This window comes from Zymoseptoria tritici, chromosome 12 (assembly GCF_000219625.1).
Source record: "Zymoseptoria tritici IPO323 chromosome 12, whole genome shotgun sequence".
Taxonomy (NCBI): Eukaryota; Fungi; Ascomycota; class Dothideomycetes; order Mycosphaerellales; family Mycosphaerellaceae; genus Zymoseptoria; species Zymoseptoria tritici.
The window spans coordinates 993,319-1,011,885 of record NC_018207.1 but is presented as its reverse complement, the minus strand read 5'-3'; the positions used below and the strand labels follow the sequence as shown (position 1 = coordinate 1,011,885).

The window sequence follows — 18,567 nt, the reverse complement described above, 5'->3', positions numbered from 1 at the left end:
AGAAATTTGGATCCTTTGAAGTTTTCCAGCGGGAGCAGCCGTGCTTTTAGAACCAGCCCCGCCAAAAAACATCGCGAAAACCACGCCAAACTGGACGCGCTTGCCTGCCTCAGCACGGACAGAAGCACGCGTAGAAGGTTGATAACTCGGCCGCGTCTTCCACTTTCCTCTCCCACTTTACATCAACCTCATCCTCTTCTCTCTACCCTCCTCAAGCATCAGAATCCTCAGCTTGAGTCGCTTTCTCCGTCACAAGCAGAGTCTGCAAGCTAGACTCGCAGGAGAAGCCACTTCTACCACCAAAAGAACCATCTCTCGAGGTCCATACCTCGCTGTCGTTCGACAAGATGTTCGTCTACAAACGCGGTATGTCGAGATCTTCCCAAGCACGACTTTGATCACGTTCAACCTTCCCAAGAGACCGTCAAGCATCGCCACAGCACTAGCATAAAGAACAACGCCTCCACTCTGGACCTCACTGACACGCCTCACAGATGGCCGCAAGGAGCGCGTGCAATTCGACAAGATCACAGCTCGTGTGTCAAGACTCTGTTATGGTCTTGACCCCGAACATGTCGACTCCGCTGCCATCACGATGAAGGTCATTTCTGGTGTCTACCAGGGTGTTACCACCATTCAGCTCGACGATTTGGTGGGTTCGGTCCAGAAACACGAGGCACACGCGACACATCTAACACTTCTCACAGGCCGCCGAGACGGCCGCATACATGACCGTCACCCACCCCGACTACGCCATCCTCGCAGCACGTATCGCCGTCTCCAACCTCCACAAGCAGACCAAGAAGCAGTTCTCCGCTGTCGTCTCGGATCTATACCACTACATCAACCCAAAAACCAACAAGGCCGCGCCCATGATCTCAGACGAGACATATGCGACCGTCATGAAGCACGCGGACGAGCTCAACAGCGCCATCGTTTACGACCGTGACTTCAACTACCAATACTTCGGATTCAAGACGCTGGAGAGGTCATACCTTTTGAGGATCAACGGCAAGGTTGCCGAGAGACCACAACAGATGATCATGCGTGTGGCTGTGGGAATCCACGGCGAGGACATTGAGTCTGCCATTGAGACCTACAACTACATGTCGAACAAGTACTTCACACATGCGTCGCCTACGCTGTTCAGCGCCGGAACACCCAACGCTCAACTGGCATCCTGCTTCCTCATCGACATGAAGGATGACAGCATTGACGGCATCTACGACACATTGAAGACCTGCGCCATGATCTCCAAGAACGCCGGAGGCATTGGGCTCAACGTCCACAGAATTCGCGCAACCGGAGCATACATCAGCGGCACAAACGGAACATCCAACGGTCTCGTACCCATGCTGCGTGTGTTTAACAACACCGCTCGCTATGTCGACCAGGGCGGCAACAAGCGACCTGGTGCCTTTGCCATGTACATCGAGCCATGGCACGCAGATGTCTTTTCCTTCTTGGATCTCCGCAAGAATCACGGAAAGGAGGAGGTTCGTGCCCGCGATCTGTTCTACGGTCTCTGGGTGCCAGATCTGTTCATGAAGCGTGTTGAGCAGAACACCACTTGGACTTTGATGTGCCCTCACGAGTGCCCTGGTCTGGCTGATGTCTACGGCGCGGAATTCGAGGAGCTGTACGAGCGATACGAGCGTGAGGGCAAGGGTCGTGAGACCGTCCGCGCTCAGAAGCTGTGGTATGCCATCCTCGAGGCCCAGACCGAGACTGGCACCCCATACATCCTCTACAAGGACGCTGCGAACAGCAAGAGCAACCAGAAGAACTTGGGAACCATTCGCAGCTCAAACCTCTGCACTGAGATCATCGAGTACACTGCCCCAGATGAGGTCGCCGTGTGCAACCTTGCATCTCTCGCCCTCCCCACCTATGTCGACATTGAGAACGAGCGTTTCGACTTCGAGAAGCTCCACCAGGTTACCCAGACGGTCACCAAGAACTTGAACAAGATCATCGAGGTCAACCACTACCCAGTGCCAGAGGCTCGCAAGAGCAACTTCCGTCACCGTCCCATCGGTCTCGGTGTCAACGGTCTTGCTGATGCTTTCTTGGCTCTGCGCATGCCTTTCGACTCTCCTGAGGCTCGCCAGCTCAACATCCAGATCTTCGAGACCATCTACCACGCTGCTCTCACCGCTTCATGCGATCTCGCTGCCAAGCTTGGACCATACGAGACATATGAGGGCTCTCCCGTCTCCAAGGGCGAGCTTCAGTACGATATGTGGGGTGTGACTCCTACTGATCTCTGGGACTGGGCCGCACTCAAGGCCAAGATCGCCGAGCATGGTGTCCGCAACTCGCTCCTCGTCGCTCCCATGCCAACTGCTTCCACCTCGCAGATCATGGGCTTCAACGAGTGCTTCGAGCCATACACCAGCAACATCTACTCCCGTCGTGTGCTCGCTGGTGAGTTCCAGGTTGTCAACCCGTGGTTGCTAAAGGACTTGGTCGAGCGTGGCCTCTGGTCAGACAACATGAAGAACCGCATCATCGCCGATGGTGGTTCCATCCAGCGCATTCCAAACATTCCCGATGACCTCAAGGCTCTGTACAAGACCGTCTGGGAGATTAGCCAGCGCCACATCGTCCAGATGTCCGCTGACCGTGGTGCTTTCATCGATCAGTCTCAGAGCCTGAACATCCACATGAAGGAGCCCACCATGGGCAAGATCACCAGCATGCACTTCGCCGGCTGGAAGCTCGGCCTGAAGACTGGCATGTACTATCTTCGCACCATGGCGGCGTCTGCGCCCATTCAGTTCACCGTCGACCAGGAGATGCTCAAGGTCGCCGACACGAACCTTGGCAAATCGTCTAAGAAGCGAAACGCTTCAAGCACATACACCGCCGTCAGCGCTGCGAAGCCCGCTGCCGCCCTCGCCGCACCCAAGCCGATGTACGAGAACAAGGAGCTCAAGGCTCCGTCCGTTCCAGAGGATGTCGTCACACCTGCAACGACTCCTCCGCCTCAACCTGAGAAGCAGAAGAGGACCTTCGGCCGCACATCATCAGCTGTCGTCAACCCTCCCTTCCCAGCCGATCAGGATGAGGGCGAGAGCCCCGAAGTTCTCGCTGTCGATGGCACAAAGGCTGTTCCCAAGGAAGAGGCGCTTCCCGAGCCCGCTCTCGCCGGCGAGAAGAAGACCGATCAAGAGGAGGACGGTGAAGCCAGCGCTGACCGTGAGGGTGACATCTACGCCGAAGCCGTCCTGGCTTGCAGCATAGAGAACCCAGAGTCATGCATCATGTGCAGCGGTTGATCGTGATCACGAGTTTGGATGTAATGAGGAGGCTTTCCTTTGTCGCTGGGCATGTAAATGGCGTTAATGACGGAAACGGGACCATGTTGGACAGATGGGATCTCGACACGGCGTTGTCGGAGAAGTTTGCTTTGCTGTTTCTATTTGAAGTGCCGCTAATCGTGGACTTGCTGCGTACTGTACAAGGAGTGTTTATCAATCGATTGTGTTCAAAATGTTTGCCTCTCTCGTGCGCCTCTTTTTCACTCCGGTGGACCCTTGTGAACCCTGCTTGTTCATCCCCAGATCCCCTGAAACATGGCCACAAGGATCACGTGATACATCGAATTCTTATCTTGACCTCACCCCTTTTACGATCAATAACAGACTGCAGTCCAAGCGACGAGAAGCGACTGTGTGCGAGCAGCGCAGCACAGGCGCGGTGGATGACGCTTTGTGATTTCGCGAGGAAAGAGTGTCCAATCGTAACGTCGCTATTGGGCTGGCACCGTGAAAGTATATCTGAAAAACTCAAAGGCGAGAAACTTAATCTGCAACAGATAAGACCGCAAGTAGATGAGAAGCACTTACGTGGCGTATACGCTTCGTTCTCGCAGATCTAGAAGTTTCCATGCTTGACTGGATTGTCTGGGTCGGCAGTCGTAAGGCAAGAGATTGTTTCCGGGCGAAGGTTCGGTCGTGCGTACCATGGATTTGCGATCGGAATTCGGGAAGGAGGGTGACGAGTCGATCTTCGGAGATATGCCGAAGATGAGATTTTCCGGGCGGAAAGGGTGCTTAGAGATGGCCTGATGGGAAGGACAATGTCCGGATGCGATAGCGCCTGCCAACTTAGAGGGTGAACTCTGTTTATGTTACGGAAAAACATGATCGGAGTTTCTCACTAGATGAAATCTCTGAAGCGCGGCTGCAGTATCGATCGATGCGATTCCTGGTTCTAAGTGTTTCGTCGAGACTTGCGAGTCGGTTCCAATTGTCGGACTCGGTCTCCGGAGGTTGATGAGCAGCGTACCATGGATAGCGACCGGGCGCACATAGCAATGCGAAGCGGATGTCAATGCGACATGGGGTGGCAGTCAGTGCTCTGATGTCGTCGTCATCATCATCGCGTACCATGTAGAGCGAGAAACAATCGATCAAAATCCAGGAGTTGGTGTCAAGGGTGCCGGTGGGTCGCTTCAGGAAGACTTCCGACAAGCGTCGCGGGTGGAAAGCGGAGTGGATGTGGAGGGGTATGGAGGGGCCTGAAGGTGCATTCTCTTCAGTGCCTGATGGGGAGGTGCATGCGCTTCACGGTAGGACTGAATGCCTTAGAGCATTTGGGTACCACAAGACACTAGTTCCAGGAATAGACACTCGCTTCAAGGTCCCCCCCGATACTCTCGCCCAAAAAGTAGGAAGAGAAAAAAGTCTTTGCAGAGCCTCCCTCAGAACGTAGTAGCAGCTCCAGGCATAGCTGCAATATTGACCGCAGCTTTTATCTGAGAGCGCGGCATCAGGTGAACTCGGGCCATTTGCAAAAGACTTCCCGGTCGGTCGAGGACCAGCATCTTCTGCAGAGCTTTCGATGCCTGGCATCGAGATGAGAAAGCAGAGTTTTCGCAGGTCTTTGCGCGGTCGTGCCACAAGTAGCATACCATAGTCGAAGTTTGATCGCCTTGCAAACCCTTGCCCATACTTTAGTGCATTCGGATCCAAGCTCTTCGCCGTCGGACAGATATCTCAGCCCTGCCAGTGCCGTCAACGAATCATGAAGTCATGTTGAGCCACCTTCCAGCGTCGAGCGTCGACTGTGAGTGGCTGGCAGGCATGTCTCGGGTTGTATTCAGGGTACAGTCCAAGCGATAAGGTTCAGGCGTTCCTGAAATCGTGTATGTGTTTTGTGGTCCAGGGGTCTGTTTGTTGGCCTCGGCAGACTTTCGACGATGTTTCCGGCAAGTATACGCATGATCGTTCCGTAAATCCTGTGAAAAACCCGTATAAGCAGATACCACCGGACCTCCTTCGTCGTACCGCTCTCCGACTGTGCCGTCCAGCAGTATCTCCATCCCCTCAACCACGGTCGCATGGGTGAAGCGGCCCGGAGCCTCCAAAGAATGTGTTTCCCGTCGAGCTTGCGACGACACTGCATACCAACGGTACAATGGCCTTCTTAGCAGTGTCGTCGACCATGGAGCGCTCTCTCTTGGAAGACTGGGTGTTTCTTGCTCGCGTACAAGAGGGCGGCCATTCTCGCTGTCTGTGAGGTTTCTTCTCCTCCTCTTCATAACTCTCTCACACACATCTCTCTCACACTCACACACACACCATACCAACAACATGTCTTTCAGCACATCCAAGCCTGCTTCCTTCTTGGAAGCATTCCATTCATCAAACGGCAAGCGTCTCCAGGTCGACAGCGATGTGGACCTGGTCAACATCGTTGATCCCCTGCCGTCAGAGATTCTTCACGCCGAATCTCTCCGTCACTCATCGAGCGACCATACCTTTGAGAGCTATTCCAATGGAGTGATTGCAATGCTTCCGAATGAGAGCGATGTCCAGATGCGACGCCCTTCGGAATGGTTCACCAAGCAAGCCACCCTCACGCCTGGCGCATTTTTTCACCCCGTGGTGGTTCTTCAGCACCATCCACAAGCAAAGGATCTCCTTTTCGTGGGACCTTTGACCTCGTGGGGTGGGAGATCACTCGGCGAGAAATTCGCCAACACCAGCCAGGCGATGCGGGAGAGCATTGCAGCCCAATATCTCTCCATGAGGACCGAAGGGGCCCAGCCATCCGAGTGCGACACCATCGACCGGTTGGAACACACTGGGCCGGAGATGCCCAAGGCATCGTACATGAGCCTCACGCAGGGTTTCTGGATTCCCTCATACTGCCTGGATCATTACCGCGGTCGCGAGCGCAAGCTCACCGCGAACTCAGTTCACCTCGCGCGATGGGCTTACACCCGCGCCGAGATCCATCGCCGTATCCACGGCATCTCACAAAAGGTGCCAGAGTCCAGGGCACCTCGTCAACTCCTGACGCCCCCACCCTCGCCTCCATCTTCGGGACGAACGACCCGCTGCGATCCCTGGACTTCCGATGTTCCAGCTCTCACCATGCCAGTCACTCCGGCGTGGAGACAACAAGATCGCCAGCGATCGATGAGTCCGAAGAAGAAGGAGATGATGGCTGGATCCTGGAGGTGAAACGAGACAACAACTCGTGAATAAATGTCGGCGCGTGGACCGTCGAAGAGGAAAGGAGCTCCGGCTCCAAGTCCACACTGTGTTAGTGATCGTACCAGCGCCAACGCAGTCATCGCGACGTATATCGACATCACATCGAGTGCCATCTCCATCACATCGATCGGTTTGAGTCCCATCTCCAGCATCATCACCACCATCGCTAGCAAGCAACCCCACCACACTCGCATCAAGAGATGACAAGATCCGGAGAGCCAGAAAGGCGAATACATGCGCCTCGACGTGCAGCAATCTCACATCGAAGCCCATCTCAACCGCATCTCCATCTCCACCACCACAATCACTGGCAAGAGGATCCACCACCAACGCACAAGACCAAGCCAGAGGCCAGAGAGCCAAGCATACACATGCCTCGACATGCACCGAGCAAACCACAGTCGCTGGGACCACATCGCACCGCCGCCGCATCAAAGCATGATGGGAGTCGGAGAGCCACATAGGCGGATACATCAACATGCTTCGACCAGACCACACGGTCACTGGCAAGAGAGTCCGCCACAATCGCTCAAGAACATAGCATGAACCGGAGAGCCATGTAGGCGAATACATCAACATGCTTCGCCCAGACCACACGGTCGATGGCAAGAGATTCTGCTGCCGTCACTCAAGTCCATCGCACAAGCTGGAGAGCCGAGCATGCCAACCCACCAATGACCATGGCACAAAAGTCTTGACGACGGCTGAGCCCAGAACACATTCGAGCTCATTGAGCCAACATATCCATCATTGCTTCGGCGAATCATCCATCGGAGGAAAGAGTGCCGGAGCATAGACCAGCGGAAGGTCTCGGAGGAGAGAGGGCCTTGGAGGAGAGACGAATGGAGCAGAGCAGTGGCCTTGGGTTGGATATCGGAGGATTTGGCGGTACAGACTCTTGTAGATTTCAACACATGATGTCTTCTGATTCATTTGACTTCTCTGTTCTCAGTATCTCCCTGTGCCAGTTTGATCGTCCTGTTGTGACATGTCCGTTCGGTCCGGGAGGTATCCTGGGCATCTTGCTTCCGGTAGATTCATGATTCCACAAGAGACCAGGTCCAGAAAGAGGAGAGTGACCTGAAGAGTGTCTTATAGTTTTCACCCTGCCATCTTACCTTGACGGCGATGGTGTGGCAGAAAGATGGCAGCTGTCTTGGCACGAGAGAGTCTCACCGTCGCTGGTGTTACCACTGAGACAGCAGATATGCCAGCGACAGCGATGATCAGATCTCTCGTCTCCCAGCCAAATAGAACAGCATTCGTTCCTGGTCCAGCATAAGCACTGTCTCTCCTATGAGGTCCCATTTTGGCTTAGGTTCATCCAATTGTGTGAAGTCCGTGACTAAGCACGTAGGTTCCTGCCTTAGGCATCAACAAACATCAACCTACTATACATTGGTGCTCCATGACTCTCTCGAGCTCTCCTCACAGCAGCCGCGCGCTTAGCCAAATCATCACTCGCATATGCTTGAACTCGCACGCAGTCATGTCTTCACACCATTGCGAACGACATGGTGAGCAGGAGAAGTCAGCGAAGGGCGAAAGCTCTCGCGACGCCGACTCCCGTCGATTTATTGTCCGACGAATTGATCTTGATGGTCTTTGAAATTGTGAGCGCGACGATGAATGAGAGAGAGGGATGGAAGCTAATAGTCGCCAGATTCATACCACCGATCGGGCTTCACCGTTCGCAGCTACGAGAGTCTGCTCAAAATGGCACATCCTCGCACAGCGGACCATTGATGCCAGCGTCGAACCCCTTGTTCTGTGGCCACGATCGGCCGCAAGCAATATGAAGCTCTTCCACCATCTCAAGCGTGATGCTGAGTTCCGGCGAACAGTCAATCACCTGTCTGTCCGAGACTGGTATCTCGATGACATGGCCCTCTACGGACGCGGGTATTATGAACGTAGCCCGCTCGCAGTAGGCGAGTACTTTTCCGCCACGTGGAACGAAACGCAACGGCACAAAGATCCTACCCGGCCCCAGATCCAAGCTTTTGCGGACGCTGTGTCGTGTATGTCTCTCGTCTGTTTCACTTGGTCCGCGGCATTGTCGCTTCCCGAAGAGCTGAGTCTAGCGTTGAGAAGGATGCCACGATGCAAAGTCTATATCGAAGAGAACGCCAATCTGGATGACTTTCCCTCGCTCTAGTTTGATCCGTATACCAATTTCAGAAGCATGAAAAACCTGAGCATTTTCTCACAGCAACTTAGCACGCTGCATCTGCTCTTGCCCGCTGCCGTCGACTTGCTGTGGGACAAACTTCCGGGAATGATATGGGCGCCGCCATATCTGCGGGAGCTCCAAGTTCATGCGACTGGACGGCTTTGGATCAAGGCTTCCGTTCCTGATGTCTTGACAGACACCGCACTGAACTCGTTCGTCACGGTCCGCACGCTCGATTGGCTTCGCCGACCACTTGGTCCGGCGATGAACAGGAGACTTATGTTGTCGAATCTGGACCTCCGCAATATTTGCATCTGCCGCAGCGATGACATACCGCGTTAGAACCAGTGGCTTGAGACTATTTGGAATGTCTGAAAGTCACTTGTGTCGGACTATTGCAAACGATCTGCGCGAGATCCAGTCGCATCCGAAGCCTGGCGAATTGCTCTGCTCAGGGCACGATTGTCAGTACGCCATGTGCTCGACGGACTGTCATACGAAGGTCAGAACGGCTTTGATGTCATTGCAAGGCTTGAGACACCTTGAGGTGGTAAACGGGACTCCGGTGGTCGATTTCGATCTCTTAAAAAGCATTGGCTCCGGTCCGGAAAGTCTCACCTTATATGAGTGTACCGAGAGTACTGATCCCATGCCTTCACGACCATTGGGACCTGAAAGCCTGCTGACGCAGATGCGTACACTGTGTCCTCGTCTGAAGACCCTCGAACTCGTTTCGCCCTGGGCGGATCATGCGGTGAGATCTTGACTTTACCCGGTGCTCGTTACTCTTCGTGCTGACGATGTCGCAGTACGGGAGGTACCTAGGTTGCATATCGATTGCACTTCCGAACTCAAGATCGTTGTGAGCCTTTCGCCAGCCAGAGCTATTCGATGCAGCACCGGTACCTACTCGAAGCCAGACAACTATGGCATCCGTTGGCAGAAACTTGGAAGGCCTGAGGACGAAGATGCTCAAGCTCGAGCGGTTCGAACAAGCAACCACAACGGAGTCGCCATTTCGCCTCGATCGGCATAGCCACGAATACGCTCGCCGCTCTAAGCCGCGAACCTCCGTCGCGCGGACAACGAGCAATCCTACCCAGCTCACGGTCCACTGTCCCGATGTTCTGCGAGCAAAAGAGCGAGTTGCAGACGAGGCTCCTGGACTCCTCGGAAGACATCATATCTCTAGGCTTGAAGTTATCGAGTTCAAGGTTCATTCGCGGATGGAGCGATATTGGGCCATGCTCGCCGAATATGCGCACACGTAATTGTGCACTGGTCTGGTTGGTTGTGGATAGTTGGATGAATGCGCATTCTACGCAGTCTTAGATCGCGCTTCTTGAGATCCCACCCACCAGCTTCGCTACTTCGAACGCACGTCTGGATGATGCTGCAGAGATGCTATCTCCGCGCGGCTGAAGGAGAAACCAATCCGACGTGGCTTTGTCATTCATCGTTCTACATTCGCTCGCTTTTGTAATTCGACATACCACGTTCTAAGCTTTTTCCCGTGCGTAGGGTGCAGGCAGATGTCTGATCAAACATCAGCGCTCAAAGGAAAACACCACCTCGCCCCTTCCCCATCCATCTACTCCTTCGACCCATTCGTCAAATTATTCGCCGTCATCGAAACCGGCACCGTATTCTTCAACACCGGCAAACACGCCCTCGCACTCTGCCTCGCGCTCTGCGCCAACACCGCATCCATAATGACCAACGCCGCCATCGACTCGACGATCGGCACCGCGCGAGGGATAACACAGGGGTCATGTCTGCCCTTTGCCTCCAATACACCCTCGTTCTCGTCGTAGGTCACTGTCTTCTGCGCCTGGCCGATGGTAGCCGGGGGCTTGAACGCCACGGTGAAGTACACGTGCGCGCCGTTGGAGATGCCACCTTGGATACCGCCAGAGTTGTTCGTCGCGGTTGTTAATCTCGGGCGGGACCAGATTGGCTTCTCGGCGCCTGAGACGGAAGGTTCCACAACGGGTGCTTTGACGAAAGGATCGTTGTGGATGGAGCCGGGGACTTCACAACCGCCGAATCCGGAGCCGATTTCGAAACCTTTGGTGGCCGGAATGCTGAGCATGGCGTGCGCGAGCGTGGCTTCGAGTTTGTCGAAACAAGGCTCGCCGAGGCCGGAGGGACAGTTGCGGATCACGCAGGTCACGGTGCCGCCGATGCTGTCGTGTTTGTCCCGGTATTCTGCGATGAGGTCTTCCATTCTCTTGCCTGCTTCGGCGTTCGGGCAGCGCACGGGCAGGTTCTTGTCGACGTCTATGCGGGTGACTTTGTCGATGAGCTCGAGGAACGCAGGGTTGGTGGAAGGAGATGGATGTGTCTTCGTAGCGGGGAAGAGATGCTCTGGTCCGACTGAGTTGGTGAACGCAACAATCTCCACACCATGTGCGACTCGTAGGTATTTCTCCGCAATGGCTCCCGCTGCGACTCTTCCAATCGTCTCACGTGCGCTACTTCTTCCTCCGCCACTGCTTGACTTGACGCCGTACTTCTCCAGGTATGTCCAATCCGCGTGGCTGGGACGAGGGTACATGTCCATTGTCGAGCTTCCGTAGTCTTTCGGCCGCTGGTCTTGGTTCATGACCCTCATGGCCACAGGTGAACCCAATGTAATTCCATGCTCTGTGCCTGACTGGATTTCCACCATATCTTTCTCGTCGCGAGGTGTCGTGAGTGCGCTCTGTCCGGGACGACGGCGGGTCATGGAGGGTTGGATATCAGCTTCCGTGAGCTCGAGGCCCGGAGGCACACCGTCGACGATACATCCGACGCTTTTGCCGTGCGATTCGCCGTAGGTGGTGACGCGGTAGTACTGGCCGAAGGTCGACATGATGGGTGGTGTGGAAGAGGATTGAGAGTGCAGTGATGTTGCAATTGGAGAAGAAACAAAGTAGATGAGTCGTGGTTTCAATGTGCACGAAATTCTGCGACTTCGGCGTCATTCATCTGCGGGCCCCAGATCCCTGCCGATCACTCAGCCCACTTCGTGAGCATTCACATGAAAAGAAAAACGACTTCACGTCGATCTAATTCGACTGGCTCCTTTGCACAACGAAGGCTGGGGGCCGCACAAGTGGCATCTCATGCATGTGTAATTCACAGTCACGACGATCCTCACAGAATCACAAACAGCAACTCCAAAGCATGATCAATCGAGCTGAAACACATGAATTTCCTGCTGCGATACCTAAGCCTCACAACCATTCACGATTTCAAATCGTTCGCTCTCCACCTCATAGACTCATGCCTCATTTCGTCGCCAGCTTCCTTTCCTCACCTTTGTGAAGCCCAGCAGCCTGCCATCAGTCCCTCCTCAGCGCTCAGAGAAGAGAAGACCGATCGAAAAGTATAGTATACAAACCATCACAGCCATCATGCAAATCGCATTTTCCACGCTGCCGAATTCTTTTTTCCTTCCCTTTCTTTCAATCAAAACACACGCGAATCCAACCCATCCCATTCAGTCTTCACATCGTATCAAAAGTAAGAAAAACACACCCCGTCTATATTCGAACGCCGGCGCTGTGCGCAAAATGGGGAATCTGGTACTGAAAAGCAAAAGTCGCTTGAGAATTTTTCAGGCGTTGTGTCGCGTTCGATTCGTGAGCCGGTGATGTTCTGGAGCGGAGTAGTGGCGGCGGAGTCGTGGTATTCAGAAGTCCTGCTTCATGTCGCTGTCTTCATTCATCCTCCTCCTTATCAATCCTCCCTCCTCGTCTCCAACGACCTCCTCCCCTCCCCGTCCGCGCTATCCCTCGTCCGCACCTTCCGCATAGTGTTATTACTCCCACTCCTCTCGCTCTTCTTCGACCTCATCGACAGTCCCGTACCTCTCCTCTCAGGACCCTTCTCCGCAGTCTCCACCGCCACAGCCAAGGCGTGCGGACTCTTAGTCGCCGACTTCCTGCGCATGACCAATCCGCCGTCGCTATCCGACGAGTCGTAGTCATCGGACAGCTCGCTGCTGAAAGCGGCTTCTTGGTCGGGACTGTAGCCTTCGTCGAAGGTGTCGTAGTTTTCGAAGTGGTTGGAAGGAGTGGGAAGGGTGTCGTCTGAGGAGGTTTCGTTGCTGTGTTTGTCGGAGTTGACGCCGTTGGGCTTGTCAACGGATGAAGCTTCGGACATGACGGATGGGATGGAGGGGTTGGACATGGACATGGAGACCTGGGAGGCAAGATCGGATGAGCTGGAGATCATAGTTTGGCCCATCTGGTGGTTCAGTGGACTAACCTCGTCGAGTGAGGTCTCCGCGGTGGAGACGTCGGCGGCGGAGGAAGAGCGCGATTCGGTGAGATCATCAGGGCTGGGCGGGCAGGGATTGGCCTCGGAGGTCGGCGAGGTCATGGAAGTGGGTGAGGAAAGAGTTGATCTCAGGGCCTCCTCCTCGCGATCTTTGCCTTCTCGGACCAGCTTGCGGACTCGCTCTTCATTGATTCGCTTGGTGTCCTCCACGCTGCTCTCCTGTGAGGCGCCCCAGACAGTATTGCGGATCATGCGGCCGACTGAGGCGACGGAGCTGGTAGAGCTGATCCTAGACAGGATGCCTGGTACTTCAGGAGCAAGGTGATCTGTCGTGGTGGATGCTTGGCGCGACCGTGTCGGGCTACTACGACGACTGGAGTCGGGTGTATGATCATCCCTCAGTGATTCCGGTGGCTGCACACGACCGGCCACGGTAGTTTGGCTGACTGCAAGACTGGGCTCGCCGTGTTGGTCGGCAGATGCTATAGACCCGCGATCGCTGGAAAGCCCTCGAGCCGAGCGCCGACTTCTGCTCTGCTCTCGTATAGTGTTGATGAGGCGTCCTGTCCCGCCCAATAGTCCACCCAGATGGCTACCTCCAGGAGATGCAATAGCCGTTGGTGCGCCTGGCAGGCCAGGTGATGTTGGTGGGGATTCGCCGTTGCTGTTCCTATGATAATCCGACTGCCTTACAGTACGCATTGATCCAGCCACTGATGCCATCGTCATGGCGCGCTGGGGTGGATCTGGCCGAGATGGTGTTCTCGTCAGATTCATGTTGGCATTGTGGACTCGGGCGGCGGTATTGTCGAAGTACTTCTCATCCTTCTCCAGCTCCGGACTGACGGCCACGCTCTTAGACAGTGGATGCTCGTGATCTCGGGAAGCTTTGAGGGCGCTGAAGATGGATTCGTCACCAAACATGCTCTGTCGGCGAAGATCCTGGCTGATCGTACTGCTGGACGAGCCAGGCGATGGTGCAGGCGATGCATGGTTAGAGGCGCTTGCACTGGAGTGCGCGCGCGAGCGTGTCGAGGATATACCCATGACCTTTTCCGTGAGTTTCTTCACGCCCGATCGCATACGCTCGACCAGATTCAGAGGCACGACGGCGGTATTGACATCCTCCTTGGAAACTTCAATCTTTTTGCCCTTCGAGTGACGACTTGGATCGGTTTCCTCGAGCCACTTGTCTTTATTGTTAATATCCTCAAGAACCCAAGGATGATGTCGCACTTCCTCTAGCGTAATTCGATGTCGTGGGTCTTTGATGAGGAGACGGTGTAACAGATCCTGAAGTTCATCGCTGATGTCTTCGTAGATCAAATCGAGTTCTCCGCGTCGGCTGGATGCCGTTGGCTCGTACGCTCGGGCGTGCGAGGTAGGTCTTGATTTTGGCTTGCTGTCCACGGGTTGAAGTCTCTTGTCGGGGATGTAAATCTCCTCGTCAGCGATCTGACGCATGACAACGTACTCTGAATCCACAAATGGCGTGCGCGCAAACAGCATGCAGAACAGTGTGATGCCCATGGCCCAGACATCAATCGCCTTTGTCACAGGCACAGGTTCCTCGGTGGGCTCCGTGAAGCATAGTTCCGGCGCGTAGAAAGCAGGAGTGCCGACGGTCTTTGCCAACTCCTTCGCCTCATCGTCCAGATCGTACGCCTCGCCTTCGCTGACGTCCTCCGATTCGCCATCGCGTACTGGTTTGCCCAAGTACGACACGCCAAAGTCGGAAATCTTGACTCGATTGTCGTACGTTGCGAGGAGATTGGGAGGCTTGATGTCGCGGTGGACGATACCCTGGTAGTGCAGATACTGTAGACCAAGCAGAGTATCCCGGAATGCGACTCGACACTGTTCCAAAGTCATGATGGGTACATATTCCAGCTCAGGGTCCAAGTGTGAATCGAGTATCTCAGCAGCAATGTGTGAGAGACCTTCCGTGCTGCCTTCCTGAGATCCTCGCAGGCTACTCGGAAGACTTGCGACACGGCTGGGCAACGAACCCGCAGGTTCATAAGATCCGTACATGGTCCCTTCAAGTCCAGTCAGGCTGAATGCACTTGAGGTGCGACGGGCCAGTTCAGCTTCTGATGAGTTTGGCACTGATATGGCAGAGGCAGACATCCTGTCAGATTCCGCAGCCGACATTGCATGTCTCGCAAGGCTCGACGAGCTTGCTGAATATTCCAGCTGATCTGTCCCAACCGCGCGCGATGGTCGGCGACTGTTGTCGGGATATGCTCTGGAGGTGACAGATTCGCTGGTCATCGAAGAGACGCGTGATAGTCTATCGTCTTCATCGTCTTCGGTCTCGCTATCGCCGGCCATCTCAATACTCCAGTGAGCTGGGTTATCACGGTGCATCAGTTTCATCTTGCGGAATGCCCGCGCTTTCCGTCTCTTCTCCTTTTCAAGACGTTTCTGTGCCTCTTCCACAACAGCACGATCTTCTGCCTTCAGTCGCTCGTCTTCAAGTTTGCTTCTTTCTCTTTCATATCTTCGGGCTTCGATCATGGCGATATCCTTGTTGCCCTTCACCCGCCAGTTGATCTCTCCACGTTCCACCCATTCAAGCACAATGTAAACCTTCTTACGATTCGGATCGTCGATGACTTCCAGCAATCCCACAATGTTTGGGTGACGAGCCTTCTTCAAGATGGCAACCTCCTTCTTCACCTTGTCTTCCGTCGTACCAAGTCTGCCCAACTTTCGTCGTTTCGAAAATCGCTCGACAATCTTGATCGCGACAAAGGTCCCTTCGGTGGTGAGGTCACGGCCCAGCTTGACTTTACCATGCGTGCCGCGGCCAAGTTCGTCAACAATCTCGTAGTGATTGATCAGCTTGCGGCCAGAGATTGGGTCGACATCGACATCTGCGATGTGGGTCTCCTTCGGTACATGCTTGTGGGTGAAATGCAGGAATGGACTGGCGTATACGCCGCCGGATGTCTCTGACGACTCCAGGGCGGGCGCTGATGGAGGACCTGCGAATTGAAACAAACCGTGGCTAGGACTTGCAGGTGATTGCTGCGCCGAACGAACACCGCCGGTATGTTGAGAAGCTATCGCAGAGGCAAATGTGCGCACTTGGTTGGTTTGGGCCAGGGTCGGTGGTCCTGTGCGGTATCTTTGCACGTACGGCTGTTCATGCAGAGCAGCCAACGATTGATTCGGATAGGGCTTCGGTGAAGGGTAGTATCGTTTCTCTGGTGTGTATAACGGCCGGACGGTCGCTGTGCTGTCCGTACTTTCCGCGCTAATGCTTGAGATCGTCGTGTGGGGTTCTGGTCGTTGCGAGGGCAAAGCGATGTGTCCAGTGGCGGTCGCACCACTGGAGCTGACACTGGCTGTCGAGGAGTTCAGAGACACATTCTGGAAATGATCGTGAGTCGGTGGCCGGATCGCCGTCGCGGGCTGCGGTGTGAAGTAGTCGACGCCGTCGCCCGCTGATGCGGCCAGCGCTTGTCTCGCAGTTGCCTCTGGAGCCGTTGGAGTCACCGCTTCCACAGCAGGCGGCAGTTCCGATCTCGGGGTATCTTCCACATCTCCTGCATTGTATTCTCCTCCTACACCATCTTCCCTACTCTTCTCCTCTGTCATCAAAAACTCTGTCGACATGGCCAACCCGCCCCCACCTAGGCTCAGGCTCAGTGTCGGAACCTTCCTCCGATGTGACGCAAAATCGCCCACCGTTTCTACCCACACTGACTTCGGCTGGACATTGATCGTGAAATTTCCCGGAGATCAATGATGAGCGGAGAGATCAACCGCTGTTATCATTACAGGTAATCCTCAACGAATGACGCCGAGACGAAGTCGGACTGGTTGAGGGTCGCTCGAGTCGTTGAGGGGTATTGATGCGCCGCGATCGGAGGACGAGGGTGTGAATCGAAGGAGAGGGCTCTGTTCCTGACCTGCGCAATCGTGAAAGAAAGTCAGCAAAGGGAGAACAGAATGGTTATTATGGAAGGAAGGAATGATCGAGAGCAACATCCAACGGGCAGCAGCAGAAGGTGAATATCCTCGAGGGTAGCGGGCAATTGGTGGGAGGTTCATGCAGGCTCGGTCCCGTCTCGGATAGCTCAACTCTACTGCACGCCAAGCTTTCACGGTTTGAAGTGCTGATCGCAGTAGTCCAACCACGAACCTGACCCCAGCATGCTGGGCTGGATGATGAGCTGCGGACGCCTTGCCGAGTCTGGTGGGAGGAGCCATGATTTGCGCCTTTCTCTACAAGCGAAGTGCACCTGCGTGCGAGCAATAATCGAGCAGCATCCACTTGGGTTCACCACCATGATGTAAAGACCATGAGCCGCTGGTGAGCGAGCGAGCTGCCGGGCTCATGCTATGCATTAATCCAAACACCGGTGTCTGTCGGGCATCTTATCGCCTACCTGCGTTGTCATTGATTACCAGTCCGAACCACGATCTTGGCCGCAGAACGATGGGCAACTGAAGACGACACCCATGTCTTGAATCCCCAACCGCGACGGGCATCCTCCTGGTTGCGCACTGTCACTATCGGGACTTGCAGCGTCATCGCTGAGTATCAAGCATTTCGATTTCCCAACCTAATTCAACCCATCATCATTGCGACTTTGCGATGAACGCAATTCGATCGGTATTACTTCGTCAAGTTGGGCGTTCTGCCCACCAAAATCGCATGTTCCAAAGCTGGGCGTTACCGACAGTCCCAACACATGAAGCGATGCGGCTGCACTTCTTCAACAGGGCATATACTAGCAGATCTCTCTCCCATACCCTGCTCAAACCATGCTATGCTCCCACCCATCGCGGCATGCTCTCATCATGGATCTTCTCTCGCGATCGTTAGGACTCCATTCTGCGCGGCTGCGGCGAAGCGAGTCGCAGTCTTCGTTTCTCCTTTGCATCACCGTGCCATCATGACAGCACAAAGTACTGACGTACATTTGCCAATTGGTACTTAAGAGCTTGGACCTCGGATACACTACGGCCAGCGCCTTTCCCGCCCCAGCTCTGTTAGAAGGTGGATCTCGGCTGATCCTTGGTAACCGATATCGGTACCTCTATATATGTCACACGAGAGGTAGATAGACTCTTTCCTCAATCTAATGGCTCATAATCTTCAACAGGTTATGAGCCCGGGCAGTGCTTCCGCGGCTTCAATAGCCAAATAACTTGTATTTCAACGATTATGAGCCTCATGAATGAATGATATCAACGATATCAAGTCTTAGTGTTAAGTCCTAGACATTGAGGTCTTCGAGCTCCGTGGTCTCTGTCCTATGTCCCATGAAACTCAGCTGGTTACGGTATTCAATGGCACAATGCTGCCCTCTTGGATTTCCTCACGCTTGATCATTAGACTCCTTGGTCCGTGTTTCAAGACAGGCCGAACCTTTTTAATGCACCGAGTACAACGCACTGGGGACACTCTTCAAAAATACCGGTTGCTCGGTAGTAACACGTTGCGTTTTCTGAAAACCTGACGGCTTCTGACGATTAATCAAATGTTAATCAATACTTTATTAAAGTTGATGGTTCCATGATCTTGGCGAGAGGTTTTCTCTTAACACGTGGCTCTGCGACTCCTTTTTTCCTTCTATGCACTGCGAGACTTAAAAACGATGG

General features: G+C 54.3%; 4 protein-coding genes across 4 annotated transcripts; 2 read left to right on the top strand and 2 right to left on the bottom strand.

The window, feature by feature from the left end:
* Positions 1 to 347: 347 nt before the first annotated feature.
* On the top strand, positions 348 to 3,493 carry MYCGRDRAFT_101786 (uncharacterized protein; the record flags this gene model as incomplete). The annotated part of the gene is made up of 3 exons (XM_003848061.1): positions 348 to 366; positions 495 to 652; positions 708 to 3,493. 3 exons carry the CDS (start codon positions 348 to 350, stop codon positions 3,279 to 3,281), a joined length of 2,751 nt encoding a protein of 916 aa, XP_003848109.1.
* A 2,083-nt stretch (positions 3,494 to 5,576) lies between these two features.
* On the top strand, positions 5,577 to 6,476 carry MYCGRDRAFT_111522 (uncharacterized protein; the record flags this gene model as incomplete). Its single annotated transcript, XM_003848062.1, has 1 exon — positions 5,577 to 6,476. One exon carries the CDS (start codon positions 5,601 to 5,603, stop codon positions 6,474 to 6,476), a length of 876 nt encoding a protein of 291 aa, XP_003848110.1.
* A 3,797-nt stretch (positions 6,477 to 10,273) lies between these two features.
* Positions 10,274 to 11,575, bottom strand: MYCGRDRAFT_101785 (bifunctional chorismate synthase/flavin reductase; the record flags this gene model as incomplete). The annotated part of the gene is made up of 1 exon (XM_003847932.1): positions 10,274 to 11,575. One exon carries the CDS (start codon positions 11,534 to 11,536, stop codon positions 10,274 to 10,276), a length of 1,263 nt encoding a protein of 420 aa, XP_003847980.1.
* Positions 11,576 to 14,154: 2,579 nt separating this feature from the next.
* Positions 14,155 to 15,792, bottom strand: MYCGRDRAFT_30315 (Ca2+/calmodulin-dependent protein kinase; the record flags this gene model as incomplete). Its single annotated transcript, XM_003847931.1, has 4 exons — positions 14,155 to 14,307; positions 14,359 to 14,574; positions 14,629 to 14,838; positions 15,493 to 15,792. Coding segments are annotated over 4 exons (879 nt in total), but the record flags the coding sequence as incomplete, so codon positions are not given.
* Between the last annotated feature and the right edge of the window lie 2,775 nt (positions 15,793 to 18,567).